The sequence below is a fragment of the Oenanthe melanoleuca genome, chromosome 3 (genome assembly GCF_029582105.1).
Source record: "Oenanthe melanoleuca isolate GR-GAL-2019-014 chromosome 3, OMel1.0, whole genome shotgun sequence".
Classification (NCBI taxonomy): Eukaryota; Metazoa; Chordata; class Aves; order Passeriformes; family Muscicapidae; genus Oenanthe; species Oenanthe melanoleuca.
Genome location: NC_079336.1, coordinates 67483512 through 67506019, shown reverse-complemented (window position 1 = coordinate 67506019; position 22508 = coordinate 67483512). Strand labels below are relative to the sequence as shown.

Below are 22508 nucleotides of genomic sequence, written 5' to 3'. Positions count from 1 at the left end.
TGAAAGGCCTTTCTAGATTAGCTGCACTCTTTTATAATTTTCATTTGAATTTACCTCTGAAATTCTCTTTTCCAGCTAAATCACATCACTCAGAACTACTATTGTGTAAACGCTCCTTTTTATGGCTGAGGAACAGAAAAAAAAAAATAAAAATCACAATCTGCTTGCTGCACCCCTCCATTGCTGTGTGCTGTTGTGCAGGTAGGTGACTCTGCACCCCAGGAATCCAGCAGCGCTCAGCAGGCTCAGGTGAGAAGCAGGGCTTGCTCAGCACTTGCCTTGGGCAACCAGAGCACAGACTGGAGCCAGCAGGGCAGGCTGATAAACACGATAGAGAAGGACAGAAACTGCAGTGAGGAATAAACAGCCTGACAAGGCGGCAGAGATGGGTTAGATACACCAGAAGAGGCAGCAGGTCTAGGAAGAGCAAAATTCACTTCTCCTTTACTTACCCTCCTCTCAATCCTTCATCAGAAGGAATTGAGAGGAAGGTAAGTACAGGAGAAGTGAATGCAAGCTGTGGGGAGGCAACAGCTTTAGGTGGGCTCAACAGAGTGGAAAAGCCTAAACCAGCAACAGTGTGGATTGCTAGGAAGAACAGAAGGAAAGAAAAGAGCATACCAATTTGAAGAGGAAGACAAATAAGGAGGTGGCACAGGACAGGAGTGCCTGAACTGAGAAGAGATGACTGAGGAAGGAAAGACAGAACTAGAAATTCAAGTGGAAGAAATAATGGACCCAAGTGAAAGATGGAACAAGATAAGGGTGTGATTCATTGGATAGGACAGAGAAAGACAGCGAAAAGCAAATGGAATCTAAAAGAAAATGACACATGATAAATCTACTTATATTTTGAACAAGATAAAAGCACAGATTTCACAATAGTTTTAAAAAACCTTAAGTCAGTTGGGCATTTTTCATGTAATGGAAGGTTCTTGCTGGTGGAACGGGGAGCAGACAAAACAGGAGTGCCAAGCTGTTCTTGTAGGGTACTATCAAGTTTCTTACCTTCCATGCAAACTAAGCATTGAGACTGCATACTTTTAGGCTTTCTTAAAACAGTTTATTAGAGTATCTAAGGTAAAACAAATATTTTGGAGAAGAGGAAGATATGGGTTGTCTTATCTCACTTTGACTCACATCTTCTAAACTGATTGTGCTGACCACTTGGGGAAGCACCCCAAGATTTGCCTTCACTGCACTGTATCTCACATCCTCATTAAGTGGCCCTACTAATTTTGCTGGAGGGCTGCTAGAGACACTACAAACAACAGTCCTTCCCAACAGAAAAGGGTCACAGAGTTCAGTGACAGCAATGACTATGCTGATTAAAACCAGAAATTTCTATGCAAGAGCTATAAATTGTACTGCATATAAGTTTTTAAATTAGCTGATTGATTTTGTTTTAAATAAAAGCCCTCTTGATTAATGGAAACTTGCATGGGAATATACTACTTTTCATTAAAACATTGGGGGCTTTCACTGAAAACAGCCACCAAACTTTCATCCTTAAAATGCAAATATTTTTATGTGAAAAATCAAAACTCTCACCTATTGAGAACAAGTACATGATTTTTCCTTTTTTTTTTTTTTTTTTTTAAATTATAAGCCAACCCACAACCATTCAGAAAATTTAGAAATACATGTGTGCACAAATGTCAGCTAAAAGTTGAACCATCTCCAGTGACAATTGCAGCTTTCATACTTAGAGGCACACAGACAACTCCTTAACATGCACCTGATAACATGTGCAAGGGCAGGTGTAATACTATAGCTATACACATTTTTGCAAGATACTTCTAGTATTCAAACAATCCAGGCATACTATTTTGGCACAGAATACTAAACACATAATGGATACCTACTAAGCTTACCACCACTAGGTTTTCTAGAGGAAGAAAAAGAGTCTTCTTCGATAAGATAAAAATATTTTAAAGATGCAGCTGACACTATCACACACTTTCACTAAACCACTTTGTCCCATCAAGTCCAGCCCTACCCTATTAGGAAAACCAGTATTCCTCTGGGAATTCTGCCTTACTAAAGATACCCAGCTAAGTTGCTCTAAGTAATCAAACTCTTCAGAACATCTTTATTCCAAAAGAATTGTAATCCATGCATAATACCTCCAACAAGCCCATTTTCCTTTGTCGTCTCCATTTTGACAGCGGATTGATTAGATGTCTTCATCTTTGAGGTATTAATGGATTCCAAGAGGGAGACAAATTCCAGAAAGTTAGATTCATTGGGAATCTGACCTTCTTTAGCTTCCAGATCTGACTTAGAGGTTGGTAAGGTCTTTTCTTTGTCAGATACCTCCACAAAATTCTTACTTAAAAGCACATCTGTCCCGCTGTCTACACTCAACACCCGCATGTGCCTCTTTTCATGAGCAGTTCTACAGGACTGCGGGTCTAGGTTATGCAGGTCTTCCTTAGAACTTAAATCCACAGTCTGGACATTCTCCAAAGCATTTTCCTGATTTGGATCTGAACAAGTGTTAGTTTCTAGAGGTGTATTTGCTGGGTTGCTGAGCTCCTTTACTGCATCACCTGATTCATAGCCAGAGCATTGGTTGGATGACATCTCTACCCTCAACATTTCTGGAGTTCTGTCACTTTCACTAACTTCTGAGCAAGGCTTAGCTTTACTGTCATCAGACAGGTCAAAGGTGATAACAGGGATTCTGAGCTGTTCATTAGTTTGCTGACTTGACCAGCCTGTTCTAACCACACCAGAGTCCAGGGCTGAGCTTGTTCTCTCACTTTCCAGGGCCTGTAAGTGGACAGAGCCCGGTAGGTCACTGAGGGTGGTGTTTGGTGTAGTACTCATTGTGATGACAATCTTAATGGGCTCGCACAGCTGGTCCCCAGGAAGAGAATTGTCCACAACTGCAACAGCAGTCTCGCTGTCTGAGCAATCCAGGTCCTCATGGCTATTACCAGCATTGCAAGAGCTGTCCATCTGCTCATGCTCTTTGGTTGCAATGGCATTGCACTGTGGGCAGTTACTGGTAAAGCCTGTCTGCGGTGATTCATCTGGCAATCTCTCTCTTTTGTAGCTGGTAGGATTACTTAAATGATCTGAAATAACTGAATTTTCACTGTCCCATGGCTCTGAAGAAACTCCAGTCCTTAAAATATCACCTTGGGATGAAGAAATATTGGAGAAGTTTTTAGCTGTGTCTTTACCCACAAGAATATCTTGGGATCCATGGTGGCCACAAGGCTGTCCACTCACTCCTTTTTCATTTACTCCATCACCAGGAAATGTTTCCATAGCTGGTTTTGTTGCTATTGCTGATGTGGTGACACCTGAACCGGAGGTTGTAGAAACAGGTAATATATCTGCTTTGATACAGGGTGAGGTAGATGAAACTGGTGGTGTAGCCTGGTCTTCCAGTACCATAACACCTAAGAAAAAACATTTGGGCATTAGGTCTCACATGAACACTAAGCATTATTAAAGTATGATCTTTAACCAACAAAACTTGATCCAGAGCAAAGGAAGCACAGATGATGTAGCTGATTCAAACCGCTCCAAAACAAGGAGGGGTTTTTTTGGGTAGCTACATATGAAATACTACAAAAGCAAGATAAAGCACTTCCAAGTCAGGACAAGCATAGCAGCATGTCTATTTAAATAATCAAAATTGTTGAAGAAACAGCTAATTTCAAAATCAAAATGTTTTACAGAACCATCCCCACTTAAGGAGAGGTGAAAGAAAGAATAAGCCAATGCTGCAGGTTTGCTACATCAGGTTGCTACTTTCTGCAATTCCTAATAGTCACACAGGATATAGTGATCAGCTTTAACAAAAAAAAAGTAATATTTAAAATACTAAGACATCTCAAGCACTGGAAGTGTAGGCAAAGTAAGTTGTACAGGAATATACAACACATAGCTAAAGGCTGACAATCACAATAGACTTTACAGCCAGATGTTCAAGGGCTCTAAGATGCAATCCAAGTTTTAGCTTCCTAGTTTAACGCTTTACAGAAGTACAGTTTCCCAAGAATGTGGGGCAAGGCTCTTTCATCTCCCTGTATCAAAATGGGGAGAACTATCCACAAACCCCTCAAAAGGTTGTATCCCAATCAGCCTGGCTGACAGCTGAGAAAGCTTAGTCTTTTACAATACCCTTGAAATTTTGTTCTGGCTCTTCAACTCAGATCCTAATAGGAGGCACAACAGAACCTGCCAGGGCGTCCTCCATGCCATTACTTTTTGTGCCAAGCAATGAGTAAACAAGAGGTTAAGTGGATTTATAAAGCCTTTAAAATACCTCTAAGGTCTTCAATAGTTTCCCGTGTTGGCAGGTCCTAAAAAAATGAAAAGAAACACACAAGATTAACGTGGTCATTTATTAAATTCTGTTGGGGGGGGGAAAAAAAAAAAACAGCTATCAATGAAGCTATCAATATCTATCTAATCAAAGGTTAATTACAGCATTGGTAAATTGCTTAAATCACTGAAATTTGAACATGTACCTTGCATAAAATGCAAGGGGTGGGTGAGAGAGATGGTTGTAGAACAGTCATGCTCCAAATTACACCACTGCAACTGTGTGTGATGTTTGGGGAGAGGAAAGAAAAACAATATGTTTCTTAAAAAAAAATGCTGCAGTGCCTAATCCAGATAAATTTTGTGAAATCATTAAAGAATAGAACATGTTCATCTGTTTCACTTTTCCAGCTATGTGTTTCCAAAGCACTAGAATGAGAAGTTTGGCCTCTAGTATCAGTAAGTATTTCTCAATGGAAAACTAGAGGACAGAGACATTCAATTAATACAGAATCATTTGGATTCCAAGAAAGTCTTAAGCTCATTTAATCTCCCTTCTGCCATACACACACACTCAAAGCAGGTACAGTTTGAGCAGGTTGCTCAGCACCATCTCCAACAGAGCTTTGAAAGTCTCCAAAGAAGGAGATTTCACAACTTCTCTGGAAAACCTCTTCCAGTATTTGACCACTCACTTGGTAGGGGAAAAAAACCAAAACATACCAACCACCACAAACCAAAACAACCCCATACAAAAGACATTAAATGTAATTGATCTAATTGTAATTTTCTATGGCTGCAACTTTCTTATCCTGTCAATGGACCCCTCTGAGTGTGCTCACTCTGCTGTGTATCTTACTATTAGAAAGCAGAAGACAGCAGAAAGCTCTTCTTCTATGCTTACAAAAGAGTTTAGCCTTACTAAGGCTAAAGCATTCCACCTGTCTGTCCTCACACATCATGTTCCTCATAGCCTCTGCTGGATTCTCATCAGCAGATCAATATGCATGGGAACTAACTGGGGAGCTCAAAACTAAACACAATACCCCAGAGGAATACTTCAGGAGTTTAAATTCAGCCTAAGTACATAATTAAGAACAAGACATTGAAAAAAATGACTGTGGCTCTCTTCTGACTGACAGGTACCAAAACCAAGAGGAAATTATTATTATTTTCTAGAATTTCATGGTGGCATCCTGGCAGCAAGAACAGGAGAACTGGTTTGACAAGACCCAATCTACATGTTTGGAAGTGGGAAACTAGGATGAGATCCCAGGAAGGCATAGGTCTGCAGAATGGACAAATACCAGAGTACTAGAGTGTAGGACAGAAACAAGGTGAAAAATATTTTACCTCAAAAAAAAACAAAAAAGAAACAAAAAGAACTATTAATGTCTGTGAATCATACGGATGTTACAAAAAGGTAAAAACACTCCAGGAAATGAAAAAATAGTTCTGATTCAGACCAGGATTTGAGTAATTGTAGTAAAGAGGGAAAAAGGGAGGAATATGTGGAAGAATATGAAGACAGGATGAAGAATCAAATAGCCACTTATTCAGAAATCACTAACCATCCTCTGCACTGACTGAGGCGGGAGTCCTGTAGAAAAAATAGCATGGCATCACATAATTAAAGATGTTATCACAGTATGCAAGGGGAGCAGCTTAAGATTACACAGACAGTGTTATTCTTTTCCTTACTTTTTTGAAAATTTCTTCAACTTATTATGAGTGTTTCCTTTTTTCTTTAACAACATTTACATACATCACCTTCATCACTTCATATATCTTTGACTTATTAAGCATGGCCTATGGCCTTGAGTGCACACATATGTACTTTTAATCTCCTGTAGACCTCTCCAAGATTTAAACAGCTTTTATGATTCATTTAAATACTGAAGCAATGCTTTTGGTTCATTTTATAAGCATAAGTCTAGTTACACAAAACCAAATTATTAATGCTCCAGGAGCAGATCCCTTAAGAGGCAACAAAATAATGCTGATTGCATTAGCCTCTCCCTCCTCTCAAAGCAGCCCCAAAGAACTAGTTGCTCTTGGCAAGATTTACAAAGGCCACTCACTATATAGAGCAGAGAGAGGCCTCCTAAGAAGTGCAGCATTATGCATGACTGTTTCAGCTTTGCAAAGCCAAACCTTTAGGGCAAGGCTGAGTGGCAGCAGTGGTATACCCAGCAGATGCATGGAATTACCCCTCCTGCTTGGAGCAGGCCTATGTTACAAGCAGTGAGCAGCAGGCAACACAAAACTGTGTGTGGTGAGCTGCACGAGGTGAGGACACTGCTGCAGCAGTGCACATACTAACCGTGGCTCCAGGGGAGTCCTGCAAGTGTGGATCCTGTGCTCTGGAACTGTCAGGAATTGTCTGGGTAGAGTCATTTTGGCTGGTCTCACCGACGACACGATCGCCCGAGTTATTGCTGAAGGGCAAGCACATGAAAGATAAAGCAATGCTTCTCACCACAGGGAATCACAGTGAGTTTTGGGAAGTAGCTGGCAAATAAGAACAAAATGGGAAGAAGTAGCACAGCGCAATGAAGTAACAGCACTTCTTTCCCCTCCAATCATATAAGCACAAGGCTGTAAAAATACTGTTACACCTTTCTGCACTTCCTTCCTCACCAAGACAACTTGATAAAAACAAAAAAAATAAAAACCCCTCGATGTAAAAGGATTATAGTGTCTTCAGAGGTAGAGCTACGAGAAGTACAATGTCACCAATTCAACCTCCCTATGCATATATAATGCCATTTAGCCTGCCTGATACACACACAGATTTATTGGCACAAAAGGCTATTTGGGGCTTCTCCTTAGACATATCAAAAGCTACTCCTTTCACAATTTTTGCTTTCTAAGTCCTTGAGTACGTAAACCTTATCTAACTGCCTGTTTATGTGGAATCCTCACATAAAACACCTACTTGAAATGCAAGACAAAGAGTACTAATATAATCATTAGACCAGAAAATAAAATTTTTGCTCTGGTTTAGGCAAAGCAAATATACAGCCATTAATAACTTCATATATTATAAGGCAATTTATTGACTAGACTTTCCACTAACTCCTTTTGAACATATCTACTAGCTTTTCCATGGATATAAACAGGTATTTTTGGATAAGGTTTACTATCAATAGCCTAAAAATATTCTCTTTCTCAGGTATAATATAACAAAAACTCAGTTTATCAAAACACCACAAAAAATGAACAAAAAGAAAAAAGAGAAAAGAAAAACACCACAATGAAGTGTCAAAAACCATGGGGTTGGGCTTTTCTATTTGTTCATGGGGTTGTTTTTTTTTTCACCAAAAATTTATTTTTAAAATTTAAAATTCTAAAGATGTATATAAGCTATAAAATTATTTATCTGGGTCTCTATCATCTTTCTATAATATTTTTTTAGTTAACTGGCTTCAAAAACTTGTTCAACCAACCTGCCAACTATCAAGGTCTGTTTAAAAAATTCTGTCATCTGTCTAGTCAATATAATATTAAGTTCTTTATTTTCTGACCACATACTAAAGAATGGATTGTTGTGTATACACAAATCAACTTGGGAGGAACAGCCACGTGATTTAACACACAGCTTTTAAGTTATTCTACCTTTACTTCTCAGCCAAAACTGTCTGAAAACCCTATCAAAAATAAAAATATCATACAGTTTGTGACACACAGAGGCATTTCTCAGAAGAGTCTTGGTGCAGGTAGACCTTGACTGTCCCAGCAACATCACTGCCAGGAGTGTAGCACAGATGTGCATGTGTAAAGACACAGAAGAGCAGTAGCACAGAGAAACACAACTATCTTGATGCTACTTAGCTGGCACAGAGCTAGCAGTAGCAACTGGAAAGGCATCAAAAAATAGCCTAAGTTTTTATGCAGAGCTCTGTGTTGAAGCCTGACTGGTAGTTTTAACAAAGCTACTCAGCTTGCTTTGGACATTTCTATGCTTCTGTCACTTTTAGATGTACCTTATTTCAGCATTTTTCACATCTGTCATAACACCTGGTATCACTGAAAGCCACTTGCCAGCTTCATTTGTTTGTATGATTCAAGCTTGAAAAACCAGCAGGAAAGGTCTCCATTTATTCTGAAGAGTTTATAGTGGAACATTCTACCAATACACAAACCTAGAAAATGTAAGTACTAGTCTTCGTCTCACTCCTGTTTTTACCTTTAATACCATCACAGCCTGGAAGGAGCTGCTATTGATTATATACAGGAAAGACTAATACTACTTGGCTCCTACATACCACTACCTACCAAATGCTCCTGAGAAATAAAAGCAGTACTAGCTTTCCTCATGAACAGGAGCACAGAAGCATCACAAGCAGTCACAATAAAACAAAGGGGAAAAGCAACTTAGGCATCTAGGTGCAATTTGAGAGGGAAGTTACTATGATCACACAAAGGCAATATGAGGGTGCCTGGACTTCCAAAGCCACGATATTAAAGCATTTTCTTCACCATCAGGTGCCTGCCACTTCCTTACCTTTTCTCAGCAGGTAAGCACAGTAGAAAGAGGAAGGAGCAAGCATTTAAGGCTTCCCCAGATAGCTTCTTCCAGTTTTTCTTCAGGAACTGTCAGCACCTTCAATACATATCTCCTCTACTATCTTAATGATGGCCAGCTGCTGCCTCACCTCTGAACCAGGTGCAGCTCTGCCTGCTTCACCACAAGAACATTACAGATACCCAGCTGACAAGCACTAAGCAAGTTTTTGAAAGTGTAATTCTTCATACAGCTGTAAAGACTATTCTTGCATTCAAAAGACATTTCTGCTATGCAGAACCATGGTGGCAAACTCAACCATTTTACATAACATGCCAGCAATGCAAAGAAAACAAACCTTACCTACAATTTGAGGACTGAGCCACTTCTTCTTTTTCAACCTCTGTATCTTTGCACTGCCTTCCATTTTTTCTTGAGAGCTTTTGTTGAATTACTTCGCCTTTATCAAACATAAGGTGCAAACGGTAGCTGATCACCTTTATTACTGTGAAGAAAACTGTCACCGAGCTGCAGTACACAAAAACTGTCACTGAATTTGCTGGAAATGCCTACAGAAAGAAATAATGAAGACACAGTAACAGTTTGCTTTGAGAGCACGCTGCTAAAATTTTTAAATACAAAATATATATATTGAGTTCTGCTCACAGAAAAGGTTTAAGGGTTTCTTCGAGTTTCCAACTATTTCACAAGATCTAGTATTCTTTTTATTAGTGTAGATATTACTTATTATCAAAATCAGCAAAACCTCACATTGATGAATGTTATAAAGCTTATTAAAATATGCACTCCCACGTTAATGCAGCTGCAGCCTTCTCCTAAACTATGAATTCATAAAAATACACACACAAAATGAAACACTAGTTATCTAAAACCAGGAAACCTTAGAAAAATTCTGTCATCTTACCCTCTATGACAGTTATGACTCAACAGTAAAACACTGCAGTTTGATGTCCATTTTCTAATGCCTCACAACACGTTCCCAAATACCTTAACCACTGAGGTATTTTAAGTAATTAGTCAGGACTAGTCAAAACAAATGAATAAAAACACAGAGAAGCATCCTGTCCTGGCTGAGGCTCGAGGAGTGGGGTTAAACTGACACAACCCCTTTGAATTATTTTTCTAAAATACATAATTGTTTATTTGCAGCTGTCTGCGATCTGTTTGCTGATCTGTGATGAGCACCACAGCTCTTAGTCATTAAAATTAATTACAGTTGAACTATAGTCTGTAAAGTTCTTTCAGAGACATGACATACTAACTACTTATTTAAATACAAATACTTCCTTACAGTAAAGGGCAATTCATAGCAATGGACACTTGCAGTTATAATTGAAGTACCAAAGTCTTTACCATTACAGTCATGGAGCATGCTTCTGTATCATCATCACACAGCTGCAGTCTCACAGGGAGTTTAATCTCTTTTCAAGTTTTAGGGTTTTATTTAAACACAGGTTTACTATATTCTTGCACAAGAACAACAAAAAACGCCAAGCAACACAAAAAAGCAAGAAAGGTTTTCAATACTCAGGATTTGCTAAAAGCCTGCTGAGGGTTATTTTTAAAAATGGTCTTTACTTTGGGACTAAATGAACCATTTTTTCAAATTCATAAATAAATCATACTGACCACACAGGTAAAAGGAAGGGAACAAGGCATGCTCATTTCATCTTTAGAACAAGTCACCACATTTATCTTGATGTTGAAATTAATATGTTGAATCATTTCTGTGTTGTGACAAGCAATTGGGATGCAATTCTAATGCTGCTTTTGGCTCACTCGGACTTCATACCATCAATATGTACATGTAAAAATTCTCAGGTGAATCCTTTTTTATGACTATTCTGATTCAGACACAAAGAATCTACTGCACAATAGCAGAGGAGCTATTTTGGATGTATGTACTACCAATGATCCCTAATAAGACATGACTTTCTACAAGTTGAGGCTTCAGTCTGTTAAGAGTACTTCATGGTAGTGTGTAAATACCAACACTCAGCATACCCTTCAGTTATTTAGTAAACTTGGGCCAGAGAGAGGATCCATTTGCAAGGTCATGTTCTCAGGCTATAATGGCTTAGTAGATGAGGGTAAAGAACTTGAGGTTAAAGAATTTGTGGTTTATGACTAATATTTTTACAAAAGGAGTAAGAAATTCCTTGGTTTCACAAAGAGTGACAGCCAATTATCTGTAATGACTTGCTTAAGAGAGATTTGTTCACCTTCCAAGGAATCTCTTCAACTATACACTAAAAGGCACAGATCAACCACTCATTATTAAATAACAACTCAGAATGGCCTACTAGAAAAGAATTGCTTTAGAGGTGACATTCATAAAATTTAATAAATATTACATGAATAATGTCATGAGGACACAACAAAAATAGATTTCTAGTAGTGGAGCCTATGCATGCAGAGAGCATACTACAAGAGAGACTCAAAGGAAGCTCCTAGATTTTTGAGTGGAAAACAGGGCCAGTTTTAGCAAACGCTGAGCGCTGCATGTCCTCATCCCCGCCTTGTGACCAGACCTACCAGAGCTGTGCCCTGAGCCAGCTCGTGGTCTCCGTGCCCATCTCTCTGAGACACGCTGTGTTTAGTGTGCTCACCACACCAGGGCTGCCAATGGCCAGTGCATCTTTAATACTCTGAGTTTTGGGGCAGGCTGAGTACTAAAAGCCAGCAGTTTGCTCACTGTCTACATGAGGAATTAGGAGAAAGATGAAGCTGACAATGCAAAGCCCTCCATTCTCTGAATCAGGCCTCTTGCATAAGGTACCAGTGTCATATGACTGCAGTTGGTGTTCCCAGGTACAGACAGGTGAAAGCTATCAAATCCACACTAAGGAGGAATTAAGTTATAGACCACTGAGGAATTAGATGATAGAGTCACTTTTGATGCACTATAGTTATAATTAGCCCAGCTTTCTATGAAAATTAGGTTTTATAATCACACCACGTGTCCGCGTCATCATCTCCCTCCATCCCTTCATTTGAAAGGTAGCCAAAGAATTAAAAAGTTATTCAGCAAACTTTAAGAGAATACACCCCACTGGGCAAGGTCACAGCAGCATACCTCCTCCATTAATGAGAAGAACCCACACAGCTCTCTGACCTTTTGATACCACCCCAGTGACAGGAAAAGCTTCAATTGAGCTGACATTCTATTAGAAGCTAGGAAAAAAAATCCACAAATACAAATTCATTAGAAAGCGGGCTTCATGACTTCCCACAGGTTTCTTTGGAAGCTGTAGCCCTACTTTTCTTCGTTTTTGTCCCATTAAATACTCTGCCATAATGTACTTTTTGTTCCCTAGTAGCTTCTGTTGTTGTACCCTGCACCAGAACAGCGTGGGGTCACAGCCAGAAATGCAGGCTGGTGTGCCCCAGATGTGGCCCTGCCAATGCAACAGCGTTGATATCACCATGTAAGGAGCACCTTTGCTTGGGGCTTCTACCTGTCCACAGATTGCTCTAAGAACAGCCACATTCTCCTTCACGTGTCTACTGACATTATTTGAGTAGCACAAAGGTGGAGGTGACTGATATTATGTACATAAAGGTATGTAACCTTTGAACAAAACACCAGGCCTTGTAAATAGGGCTGAATGATAAAGGGTGCTTAGACCCAGATGCATCCCACCCACTGCTTGAGCCCCTGGGGCACCTAAAACAAGGTAGTGCTGCACCTGGGCCTCACTGTCTCCCTGTGCTACAGAACACAAACGAGGGAACTACCAAACAAATCTGCAGTCAGCCACTACCATCAGAGATGTGCGTGGGAGATATGACACTGGAGCCAAAGTTTGTATGTTATGTGTTTATATGTTAATTAAGGAGAATCAATACTAAGAGATATGTCTATCATGCAGCATAAAATACGGGAAGGCAGGTAGCAAACAAAATTCCAGGGATGTACATTGAGTTCTAAGCGTGTGCCCTACCACACAATAAATAAAGTACGTAACAGGGTAGCCTATCTCTCTGCAGTGGAGAGATATGTATCCTTAAATTTTACAGAGTGATAGGCGGCCAAGTGGGACTGGAAGCAGCTGACACGCTGCTAGTTTTATCACAGTTTACCTCTGAGTAATTTATGTGCCCACACCCGCATACTGCCATGTTGTACTTCTCCTATCACAGCATGATTTGAAGATCTAGTGAGTAAGAAGCAACAACCCTGTAAGTTCAAGGGTTCCCTGTCCAACAAAAGGCAGGAGAATTATCCAGTATGTTGTTTTGAGGAGCCACTCAAACATGATGTACATTCTCTTGCAGCTTGTAAAATAAGCTATAGTACAAGTATTTCCCAAAGTTGCATCTCTAGGTCACTGGTGTTTCACTGGGGCTGAATACTAAAGAGCTGTAACTATTTTCATGTGCAAAACACCTAGGGATCCTCAACTGTTTGGTGGAATAAGATAACTTTAATTCTTACTGTATTATGAAAGTTGATATGGCACAGTTAGAAGAGATCTCATAATAATTTTGAAAGTCGATTTGAACAGCAATGATGCTCTAAATATCCAATGTACATTTCTGATGTTCAAATGATAAAGAAAATAAAGTAATGGAAACACAGATCTACATTTTCAGGGGCAGGGAAGCTAATAAAGGAATCCTTAGTACCAAAGTAAGCTATGCTGAACAAGCTAGAGAAAGAAATTCTCCATCCACACAACAGAAACAACTTGATACTTTAAGCTTCTCAATGCTACTGTCAGCATGCCTCTGCTGAGCCACTGTGAAAAAACTAAAAACAGATGGATGAGTTTTGCCATTTGATTCAAATCAAACTGCTTCAGAGAGAGTTCCTGACTTCAACAAAAGATTATCCCATGCAAATGAAAAATTTAAAAAGTAGTGTTTTGAAAGTGTTTTGAAAGTAGTGTTTTGATTTTGCCATTTCAAGAAACATCATTGACTGCTTTAGCTGAATCTAAAATACTGGTGTCAAGTATGTAACATAAATATCACCCAAACGTTATTGAATATAATAAACGAAATTTCTTATAAGCCAGAAAAAAATCTTCAGTTAGAAAGCAGGTTCAAGTTTCTAAGTGGCAAGAATAGATGTCTTGCATAAAGTTTGCCATGCCTTAGAAACAAGCCACTCGAAAACAAGAAAATGTGTAAGGACATAATTACTGTCAGGCAGCCATCATAATAAATGCATTATTCTTATCAAGGACAAAGAATTCCCATTTAGCTCAAGAACACAAGTCCTGCATTTAACCAGATGATTCATCAGAAAGTCAGTCAGTCTGCAGAAAAAACAAATCCACCTAGACAGGCAAAGATGATTCCCAAGAGAGTTCGGGAGCTAAGTTACATTTTCTCCTCTTTATAAAATGACCTCTAACTTAGCTCTGACCTACAGTCCAGTGCTCTTTTGTGCAACCCCACACCTTCTTCAGTTCAGAAGCTTCCCACAAGGAATCATTCCAGATACACACTTATATCAACTGGGAAAAAAAAGTTAGCCTTCAATTCTTTTCCTTTTTAATCACACGTATGACTTAGACAGCAAATCCTACAATCCAAGACTCTTGCTGGTTTGCATAGGAAATATGCAATCAATCAGAATAAAGTATATTGTTATTCTGGTTCATTAACTCCATGAACCATTCTTACAGGAATTCATTGCAATCCATGCCACAAAATCCAATACCAGCTCACGCTTAATAATACAAGATTTGCTTTCCACTGCCATCGCAAGTGGATTCATAAATACTCTTTGCTTTTGATAATCAGGCCCATATCTGACTATGTAGTGTGAAGAAACCTATTTAGAAGTTGAGAATTTAGTTGAGTCACTCCAGGAACCAAATGGATGGAAACTGCTTCTAACAGAAGCAATATTACCCTATAATCACTGAAGGACACACCAAAATAGATTCGATGATCTAGCATACTTTAAGCTTTTCCCACACAGTAGGAAAACACACAAAAACAAGAGTAAAAGTTTCAAGCCTTTCAGGAGAATACATTTTAAAGTCCGGCAAACAAACTCTAGTTATTATTCACTTGCAAATTTCAGCACAAAGGGAGCTGCATGTCACAAAAAGCCATGTGATTCACCAGTGACATTCAGCACGGCGTATTAATTACATGGTATCTGGATTTTTCCATGTATTTACCCTTCTCAGCAGGTAAGACCAGATCAAACTTAAAAAAACAAACCAAAACAAAACACCTGTCTCCCATTTTTGAACAAACGTCCCCACGGTCATTCAGCACTTGCAGAGGCCAGCCTGCACCGCTACCCGACTCCTCCGGCAGGGCCAAGTGTCCGGCTCCCGCCTGTCGCAGCCAGGGCTCACCCCGTTAACCTTCAGACACAAAATCCCCACGTGAAGCCCCGAATGCCCAATATTCAAGCCCCCCCGGAGGGCGGTGTACAGCCCGCTGAGCGCACACGCCCTCGCCGCTGCCGCCGGCGGGCCGGGCCCGCGCCCCCCACCCGGCCCCGCTGCCGCCGCCCCCCAGCCCCTCTCACCAGGTGCAGCGCCATGGGCAGCGTCAGCAGGAACAGCCACAGATAGAGGTGGCAGCTGTTGGTGAAGGCGCCCTGCTCCGGGTCGTGGTACCAGCCCCCGGTCAGCGCCGCCCACACGCCCTGCCCCACCAGCCGCGCCGCCGGCGACACCATGGCCGCCCCCCGCCGCCGCCACCGCCGCCCCTCAGCCGCCCGCCGCCGCCGCCGCCATGCCGGGCGCCCGCGGATTCTCCCATGGTGCCCCGCGACGCCGAGCATCCCGCCCGCCCCACCCCGGGCGCCGCCGCCGCCGCCGCCGGGAGGGCGCCGTCACGGGCCGCCCCCCGCCAGGCACCGCGCCCGCTCGGCCCCGCCGCGGCCCGGGGCCGCCGCCCCACCGCGCTCCGCGCCCGGCTGCCCGCAGCGGCGGCAGCGCTCGGAGGCCGCGGGGAGAAGCGGGGCCGGGCCGAGCCAAGCCGCGGCGGAGGGGGGGACGGTTCTGGCGCGGGGGCGTCCGTCACGGCCGCGTCCCGGCCCGGGCACCGCGAGGTGCGTTCACAGGTGCAAGAAAAGCGCGGCACAGGGGCAGCCCCGGCGGCCGCTAGCTGGGCTGCGCGCCTCGCCGGCCACTCCCCCACCGCCGGGTTCTCAGTGATCCTGCCCGACACATCACGAGTTTCCGATCTGCGAGCTCTGCCCAACTTCAGTGTCACCCGTTGTGGCTTGAGATGTGTTTTGGGTGGGGTGAGGGGAAATTCCTCAAAAAAAACCCATTCCGATTCTCTCAAGAATTGGTTTAGGGAAAAACGCAGTCTCCTTTCGTTGAACAGTTTCATGCAGCTGACCTCAGACTAGCGGGGTGAGGAGGTAGGGGCGCGCTGGAGGAGGCATAGGGGAGGTGGGGGAGAGTGGGGCTGATAATTGGAAGCCTTGAGCAGGAGAGACTAAAGTCAGAGAAAAATGAAGCCAAAGGATGGGAATCCTTATGGGACACCCTGAAGGAAGGGGTGTAAGCATGGGTTCGGAACACCAGGGCTGACCAAACACGGTGCTCACCATCTCCCATCCCCGACCATCAGAAAATAGCGGTGAAATTCGATTTTAAGTCTCTCACAGCCCCCTTCTAGGGACTGTTCCACATGTATAGACCTTTATTACAGTTAATTTAGTGAAGGATGCATGTATGTAGTGGATACATCTATCACATTGCACATCACCAAATTTACCCTCCTTCAGTTGTTCCTGATTGTGGCTACGGTTTTACAGACCAAACATGCCATTCTGCTGTGCTTTGTGTGGATTTTTTTTTTTTTTTTTTTGACAAAGGTAAGAGACCAAAGATGCTATTATAGTATTTTTGAGCTCATGAACCACATACCTCAGTTTTCTTCCTGATGTCGCAGGTGGTGTGGCCATGCTGGATGCTTGTTTTGGCTTGATGGGAGGGATGGTATCATCACTTTGAACAAGCGGTTGGGAGCAGGGGAGGAATGGCATCGTCTCCCTCGGCAGCACTGCCACCATTAGATGCCTGAGGATCTACAGCCTTGGGGCTTGAGTACCTGCTCAGTGTGACCTCAGTGAGCAGTGAAATTTCCTGAGTTTTTGTATGAAGGAGGCACAGTCCTGGCTGTGCCTTATGTGCTACTCATGTAAACACATCTTGCCAAGCTCCAAAATAGAAAGGTGGGTTAACAAGGGTGTAAATAGAAAGCTTCTTCAAAACCTCCTCTCTTCTGTATTTTGAGACCTCTAACTCACGTAGGCCTAGATAATGCAGACTGCAATTGATATTAGGTTGACCTGCTTTGGTTTTGGCTGGGATAGAGTAAATTTTCTTCTCAGTAGCTGGTACAGTGTTGTGTTTTGGATTCAGTATGAGAATACTATTGATAACACCCTGATATTTTGGTTGTTGCTATGTCATGTTTGTCTTAAATTGAGGAACTTTTTGTGTCTCGTGTCCTGCCAGTGAGGTGGTACAAAAAAGAAAAACTGGGAGGGAGCATAGCCAGGACAGGTGACTGAAACTGGCCATAAGGATATTTCAGACCATATGATATCATGCTCAGTATATAAAGTGGGAGGAAGAGGGAGGAAGAGGGGGACATTTGGAGTGATGGTGTTTGTCTTCCCAAGTAACCATTACATGTGATGAGGCCTGGTCTCCTGGAGGTGGCTGAACACCTGCCTGTCCATAGAAAGTGATGAATCAATTCCTTGTTTTGCTTTGCTTGTGAGCATGGCTTTCCTTTCCCTATTAAACTGTCTTATCTCAACCCACAAGTTTTCTCATTTTTACCCTTCTGATTCTCTCCTCAATCCTGCCGGTGAGGGAGTGGGTGAATGTCTGCCTACATGGGGCTTGGCTGTTGACTGGGGCTAAACCATGGCACTTGTCAACACATCACTCAAATCTTTCATTTAGATAATGCTGACACCAAGTATCTTTTTGGTATAATGATACTTGCAGTTATGAAGGGTTCCTATAATTTCCAGATCAGGATATGTGTTCTGGACACAATGTAGATGCACAGTATTGTAGCTACAAACTCGCAAGAGTGCCAAAGATGAAAAAGGGACCTCTTTTCTCAACAGAGTGATGCCAGTGAGGGTCTGAGCCGAAAACTCTACCGTCTGTATGCCGCTCTTTTAACCAGTAACTCCACTAGGTGGTGCCGTCAGGAAAGTTAAGGGCACATTACACTGTTTTAGGTCATAATATTTCCATTATTGGAACTCCTAGGAACAGCAACTATACACCAAGATCCTGGAGTGCTGGGTGCTGAAGAAACACTGAACAAAGTCTAACCTGAGTGCAGTGATTGCTAGTGGATGGTGGCACTTCAGAAAGCAAATTTTGGAATAATAGCTCTAGATAAATATTTAAACATTTCACTGTACTGCAACCAATACCTTGTCTGACCCAAAACATTCCACACTTAATTAGTTCCTGCAGATTCTTTTAGATAACAAAGTACAAGGTGGAATTTGTGTGGCAGAACGCTTGTATTACAACATACTTTATGGCTTTTATAATAAGGCAAATATGCAGATAAGGGAAAGGCTTGTAATTACCTCTCTGAATAGCTGCAAGGCAATGTTATATTAAAGGAAATGGGAGAAGACTTGATAGACATGCTGGTTCTGCATTCTTTCTTTTTGGTTAATGTGGTTCAGTAAGTCACTTTAACATAATTGTATTTTTGCGTTGTGTATAACTATAAATACAGCAAGATAATCCAGAATTTATGATTTTTTGAATACTATAATTTTAATTTTTTTAAATTACTCTATTTATGTTCAAACCTTAATTCTGTGGTATCCAGCTGCAAATTCTGTGTTTATGTAGAGATGTACAGGGCTCTGGATGTTAGTTTTTGTGCAAAACATTGAGTGTTCATCACACCAGGTTATTCAACCCAGCAGTGCCGTTTTACACCTTTCCCAAGCCTTTACTGTCCTGCTCGGGGCCTCTGCTGGCAGAAGCCACATCCATAACCACAGGTCCCACAGCACAGTGATTGGCTCCTTGCATGAAAACTCATTTCCTTCCACTTTGAACCACCGTTTCCCACCACGCTGGCGAGACGGGAGGGCGTCCCCAGCCCACGCACTTCCCTCCAACTTCCAAGGAAACGACAACTGTAGTTTAGAAAGTGATACGATTTTTCCACTTAAAACCAGGAGAATCTTTACCCAGAAATAACACATACACAGCATTTGCTATTTTCAAGCAACCCCTTAATTTAAGGGATTGTGTGATTGCACCACACAGGGCTGGGACTCTCTCAGCCGGTCCATGAAGAGGGTGGTTAGCAGGGGAGAGTTGGAATGGGTCCAGAGGAGGGAGGAAAGGCTGAGGGAGCTGGGTCATTTCAGCCTCCGGAAGGCATGGCTGAGAGGGGACCTCATCAATGTCTATCAGTATCCAAAGGGAGGGTGCCAAGAGGATGGAGGCTCTTCTCCTTGGGGCTAAGCAATAGGACAAGAGGCAGAAACTGATGCATAGGAAATTCCATCTGAATATGAGGAAAAACTTCGTCACTGTGAGGGTGACTGAGCATCGGAGCAGATTGTCCTGAGAGGCTGTGGAGTCTCCCTCACTGCAGTTGTTCAAGAACCATCTGGACACAATCCTGCGCCAGGTGCTCTGAGCAGGGAGGTTGGACCAGGTGAGCCCCTGTGGTCCGTGCCGGCCTGACCCGTTCTGTGAGAGCCCACGAGGGGCGGAAGCAGGTGGCAGAGCAAGCACGAACCGAGGAAACTCGGGTTTCTTCAGAACCCGCCTGGGGTTTGTTCCACCGGAGCCCCGAAACCGCGCACGGAAGGAGAGGGGAAGCTGCGGCGGAGGCACCAGCGCTCAGCCCGGTCTGCAGCCCCCGAGGGACAAAGGGGGGTCACGGCCGCCCCCGCCTCGTGCCCCGGCTCGCGGCACCGCACCGACCCCTCCGCCCGCCGCGCCCGCGCCACGTGACGGCGCGCGGCCAATCGGCGGGCCCGGCCGGGCGCGCGCGGGGCACCGGCGCTGCCCTCCCCGCCTTCCCGCGCGCGCCTGCGCTCTCCCTGCCGGAGCCCCGCGGCGGCGGCGGCGACCGGGCCGGGCGGCCCCGCCCCTGCCCCTGCCCCTGCCCGCGCCCCGCCCTCCCCTCCCGCGGCTCCCGCTCGGCGGCCGCGGCGGCGGCAGGTGAGGATGCGGCTGGGCGGGTGCTCCCGCGTCGGCGGCGCTGCTGCTGCTGCTGGCCGCCGGGGCTGAGGTCGCTGCCATGGCTCTGCCGGGCGCCGGGGCGGCGGCGGCCGCCGGTGGCAGCGGGGGTCCGTGCCCGCTGTGGACGGCGCTGTACGACTACGAGGCGAGCGGCGAGGACGAGCTGAGCCTGCGGCGAGGGGACGTGGTGGAGGTGCTGTCGCAGGACGCGGCGGTGTCCGGCGACGACGGCTGGTGGGCGGGGAAGATCCGCCACCGCCTCGGCATCTTCCCGGCCAACTACGTGACCCGCCAGCCCCGCGGCGGAGCGGCGGCGGGGGGCGGCGGGCGGGGGGACCCCGCGGGGAGCCTGACGGAGATCGACTTCCAGCACCTGGAGCTGCAGGAGATCATCGGCGTGGGGGGCTTCGGGAAGGTGTACCGGGCCACCTGGCGGGGCCGCGAGGTGGCCGTGAAGGCGGCGCGGCAGGACCCCGACGAGGACATCACGGCCACGGCGGAGAGCGTGCGGCAGGAGGCCAAGCTCTTCTCCATGCTGCGGCACCCCAACATCATCGCCCTGCACGGGGTCTGCCTGCGGGAGCCCAACCTCTGCCTCGTCATGGAGTTCGCCCGCGGCGGATCCCTCAACAGGGCCCTGGCCGCCGCCCCCGGGGCCGCGGCAGCCCGCGGGGGCCGCCGCATCCCCCCGCACATCCTGGTGAACTGGGCGGTGCAGATCGCCCGCGGCATGCTCTACCTGCACGACGAGGCCATCGTCCCCATCCTGCACCGGGACCTCAAGTCGAGCAACAGTGAGTCCCGGGCGGGGCGGGGGGAGGTGACGAGGGACCTTCGGACCGCGGCGGCGAGGGGGTGTCCCCGCCTTAGGCCGCCGGGCCCGGGGGGATCCCGGCGGGGCGGCGCGGGGGCGGGCGGCCGGGCCTGGACGGGCTCCGGCCGGGAGCCCTGTTCCACCGGGGATGGGTGTCGCAACCCGGGCACCCGGTGCCAGAAGCTTGGGCAAGCGGCAGGTTGGCTTGCCGGGCTGTGAGCTGGCTCCGAACTCATGGAAAGGTCGGGAGGAGCCGGGGGTACCTTCGGCACACGCAAAGGCCTGCCCCCTCGGAGGGGAGCTCACTTAAAGCGGGATACAATCCTGCGCACGACCACAATTGCAAATCTAAAAGGCTATATTTACTCTGATGCATTGTGTGGTCCTAGCTTTTGAAATTTACCCACGGAACCAAGCGCCTTGTGAAGAACACGCTTAATGAGGGTATCACTTCTGTTTCACTGCCGAACAATCAGACGTGATTCTGGTTCTCACTGCATGCATTTAACGTTGCTAAAATTTACCCACTTAGCCAACATTGAGGAGGAGAAAACAGTACCTTAAAACCAGTAGAAACTGTTGTTCAGATGCCAGATTGCTTTCATCCCTTGGCATGGACAAATGCACCTGCAACAATGAGTTGCCCAATTCATGCTTAATAGCTCCTTGGTCCATCTGACAAAATAGAAGTATTTAAGGTTTTGGCCACTTTGGTGCATTTGGAAGGGTGACTTACTAGAATAGAGAGTTTATGGCTTGCCATTGTAGTTGTGTTTAGAAATGGTAACCTGAAGGTGGAAATCTGCGCGTTTCCATAAATATCTGAAGTTATCTCAACTTTTTCCTTTTTGTTCTGAATGTTCCAAAAATGCAGCAATGTGTTAGTCTTTTTTTTTTCCAGTTAGCAGCCCTTAAGTAGTCCAGTAGAAATAAAAAAGCTCCATTCAAGTTTGAAGCACTTTGTTTAAGAGGCTGTGTGTCTTGAAGGGTCACCATGCATGGGCTGTTAAGACAAGGCTCAGTCATGGGACTGACTGTTCTGAGAATACTTTCACTATTTGTTTGATAAAGAAAGAACCTTGCTCAGCTGTGTTTGTGGTTCTGTTTGTAGCACAGGCAGTGAACTCTTCGATGTTTAACGTCATGGCCAACACCTTAATTTCTAGCAAGTGGCCTGTAGGCAGCTTGTGCCCATTTAGTTTGCTGCTGTGTTCAAAATGAGCTGCTGCACCTTGAGTATTTAGTGGCTGTCTTTAGACAGAGTGGGCTGCTGCATACTAGCACCGTGTTTAGTGACAGTGGCAAAGTTCGTGTCCGAAATAAATTCGTAACACTGGGGGCTGAGTTGGGTACTGCTGAGAGCTCATTCCCATTATCATCTTTCTGCAAAAGGGTAACGGCAGAGCATTGCAAAAGTATAATTCTGATTATAACCTCAGCATATGTGCGTATTCACTGCTTGCACTTAACTTGAGCTAGTTAGATCTCTCACCTGTATTTCTTAATCTTAGCAAGATACTTCAAACAAACTTTTAAGTTTGAAGAAGTACTGAATATGCTAAAAAGAATTATATCTCTTGATCATCCATCTCAATAATAGTGTTAGACAATGGTACACTTGTGGTACCATATGCTGTTCAACAACATGAATTTAAAATGACTGTAAGTCATGATAGTATATCTCCTGCTCTGGTAA

The 22508-nt window shown here is 44.4% G+C and overlaps 2 protein-coding genes across 4 annotated transcripts in view; one reads left to right on the top strand and one right to left on the bottom strand.

Annotated features, from left to right (window-relative positions):
* PCNX2 (pecanex 2) overlaps window positions 1–15467 on the bottom strand; it is a 160961-nt gene extending 145494 nt beyond the window's left edge. The window contains exons 1-5 of the mRNA XM_056487140.1: window positions 15312–15467; window positions 9155–9360; window positions 6608–6722; window positions 4286–4322; window positions 2127–3413 (exon numbers count right to left, since the gene is read on the bottom strand). Coding sequence (XP_056343115.1) covers window positions 2127–3413; window positions 4286–4322; window positions 6608–6722; window positions 9155–9360; window positions 15312–15464 — 1798 coding nt within the window. The 5' untranslated portion in view covers window positions 15465–15467. The remainder of the gene's footprint in view (window positions 1–2126; window positions 3414–4285; window positions 4323–6607; window positions 6723–9154; window positions 9361–15311) is intronic.
* A 4496-nt stretch (window positions 15468–19963) lies between these two features.
* MAP3K21 (mitogen-activated protein kinase kinase kinase 21) overlaps window positions 19964–22508 on the top strand; it is a 41080-nt gene continuing 38535 nt past the window's right edge. For all 3 annotated transcript variants that reach the window (XM_056487708.1, XM_056487709.1, XM_056487707.1), the window contains exon 1: window positions 19964–20792. In XM_056487708.1, the coding sequence (XP_056343683.1) occupies window positions 20057–20792 (736 nt within the window). In that variant the 5' untranslated portion in view covers window positions 19964–20056. The remainder of the gene's footprint in view (window positions 20793–22508) is intronic.